The sequence below is a fragment of the Penaeus monodon genome, chromosome 28 (genome assembly GCF_015228065.2).
Source record: "Penaeus monodon isolate SGIC_2016 chromosome 28, NSTDA_Pmon_1, whole genome shotgun sequence".
NCBI lineage: Eukaryota > Metazoa > Arthropoda > Malacostraca > Decapoda > Penaeidae > Penaeus > Penaeus monodon.
The window spans coordinates 34,688,913-34,691,139 of NC_051413.1; the positions used below are offsets into that span (position 1 = coordinate 34,688,913).

The 2,227-nt window shown below is 42.7% G+C and overlaps 1 protein-coding gene across 1 annotated transcript in view; it reads left to right on the forward strand.

The window, feature by feature from the left end:
* Positions 1–2,227, forward strand: part of LOC119591544 (lysosomal-trafficking regulator-like) — a gene marked incomplete in the record, with an annotated part of 91,173 nt that overhangs the window by 22,138 nt on the left and 66,808 nt on the right. Inside the window, 4 exon segments of the mRNA XM_037940294.1 lie at positions 100–201; positions 341–501; positions 836–963; positions 1,366–2,207. Coding sequence (XP_037796222.1) covers positions 100–201; positions 341–501; positions 836–963; positions 1,366–2,207 — 1,233 coding nt within the window.

Here is a 2,227-nt window from a genome sequence, read left to right on the forward strand (position 1 = left end):
TAAAGTAAGTATGATTTTTATTTTGTTATAGAATTTGATAATTTAACATATCAGTAAATGAAATTTTTCTAATTATTCATCCCTTTCTTGGCTGCACAGGAGCCCTAGGCCTGAGCAGCGTTGTCTTAGAGCAGCTCTCTGTCACCTTCTCACTGATGCACTCGCTGCTCACCTTCGTCATTGTGACTTACCCATATGCAGGTGTGTGCCAGTGTGTTTTTATTACAGCTGTATACTGACAAGAAGTGATTGGAAAGATCTAGACATATTTATTATTCTAAAAAAAAAATACATTTTCATGTGTGTTGTAACAGCATCTGTTTTTTTACTTTTTCTCAAGGTTTGCATGTGGATACACTTTTGAATGAGTTGAGGTCGCCCTTGTTACGTTACTCGCCCCGTACTTGTGGGGATGTGAAACACCTCGTGTCTGTCATGCTACAGTGTTGTGTGTTGTCCTCATCAACCAACATAACTTATTCTTTACCTCACACAACACAGGTAAGTGCCTGTTTGTTTAGGGCATACTTTGTTTTCTAAACAGTTGTAAACCAGCACAGGTTTTTGTGATGTTTGCAAGTATTTCCTATCATTGTCTGTGACCAAACCCGTCTTGCTATTTAAACTAATAGTTGTAGATTTGTTGCATCTGTTTTAAAGGAATAGTTTATATTTTTTATTGATCTCTATTAAAAGAACTGATAGGAAGTAGATTAAAGTTATTTTGATCCAGTTCAAGGAAATAGATTAGATTTACATAGATCTATTTGAATTTATAAAATTAGATTAGTTTGCATTCTCTAAAGGTAAATAACCAAGCTTGTATGACCAGCAGGCCCTGGAGATGCTAGATGAGGAACCGGGTCCAGTTGGAGGGGAAGGAGATCAACACCCAGGTGAGACTGATGGCTATGAAGCAGACACAGAGCAGCTTGCCAACAACACCTATCCTTCGTCAGCTAGGTGAGTGGACTCTTTTGATGCAATTTCCTCAGACTGACAGGCGAGTGAAGGGTTGAGAAGAGCAGTATATATAATTTACTACTTTTTCCCTAGATGGCCTATGGATATATTCTCTGAATATTGGTATACAGCATGATCATTCTTCCATTTCTGTTTTACTTCAGTTTGTGAAGTGGATGGGTGTAGATTACTGAGAGGAAGGATTTTTTGTTGTAGAAATATTGTGTAGGAGTCATTGGGAAAGAGATTTTCAGAGGGTCTATTCATCTCAGTTGGTACATTTCCTCATTTCTGACATATTATGCATAGTTCTTTGCACGTGCTGTCTCTGAACAAACTATCATGTTCATATTTTTTTAACTACTTTCCTCTTGGTCTTATATCAAGTTTGTCTTCTCATAGATCTTGGCAACAGGATGACAATTTGGAGTGCCCTGAGCTGGTACTGTTGGCACTGGACCTCATAATCAACCACCATGAGAAGTTCCTTGAGACACGAGAGGAAGCTCAGGAAGAGGTGGGAACTGGGCCTGAAAACCACGATAAGCAGGAGAAACACATGCCTGAGTCCCCCTTGAAGAAGAGGGGTCAAAACCGAAGGCGCTGGAGCAGGAGGAGGAGGCTCAAGGATGGATCAAAGTCCCCCTCAAAAGGGTCAGGAGCTCGCAGCGCATCAGGCGATAAGAGCACGTCCTCAGCCTCGTCAGTGTACCACAGCATGACCTCAGATGAGGATACGGGTTCTGACACAGGGAATTCCGATGGGACTGAGTGGGCTAATGAACCAAAGCCAGAGATTCTTGAGAGTGAGAAAGTGCAGGTGAAACCAGGGCTTAGTGTAAGTGTTAGTGTAGAAAATGATTCATGTGTAGAAAATGCTTGTTCAACCAACTCCTTTGAGAATGCCTCCTCACAATCTGCAAATGACTACAAGGCAAGGGCTCAGGGTACCATGTTCCAGTCCACCTCCCAGGACGAGTCTCTCTCAAAGGGTATGTCCTGGTCATCTGGCGAGGCAACTTCCCCACAGCACACAGTCCACACAGGGTCATCATCCACATACTCACCCTGTTGTGAGAGTGAGATGACTCACAGTGCCTCCCTTACTCAGTGTGTCCATGCCCTCCTCCTCCTCTGCCGCTCATCTGCCAATGTGTGTCGCAGGCTCCATGCCCTGGGCTTCCTCACGAGCCTCCTCAATGGATTTACTGATCTCATCTGTGCCAACAGTATGATATACCAAGGTAAGTTACATAATGTGTTT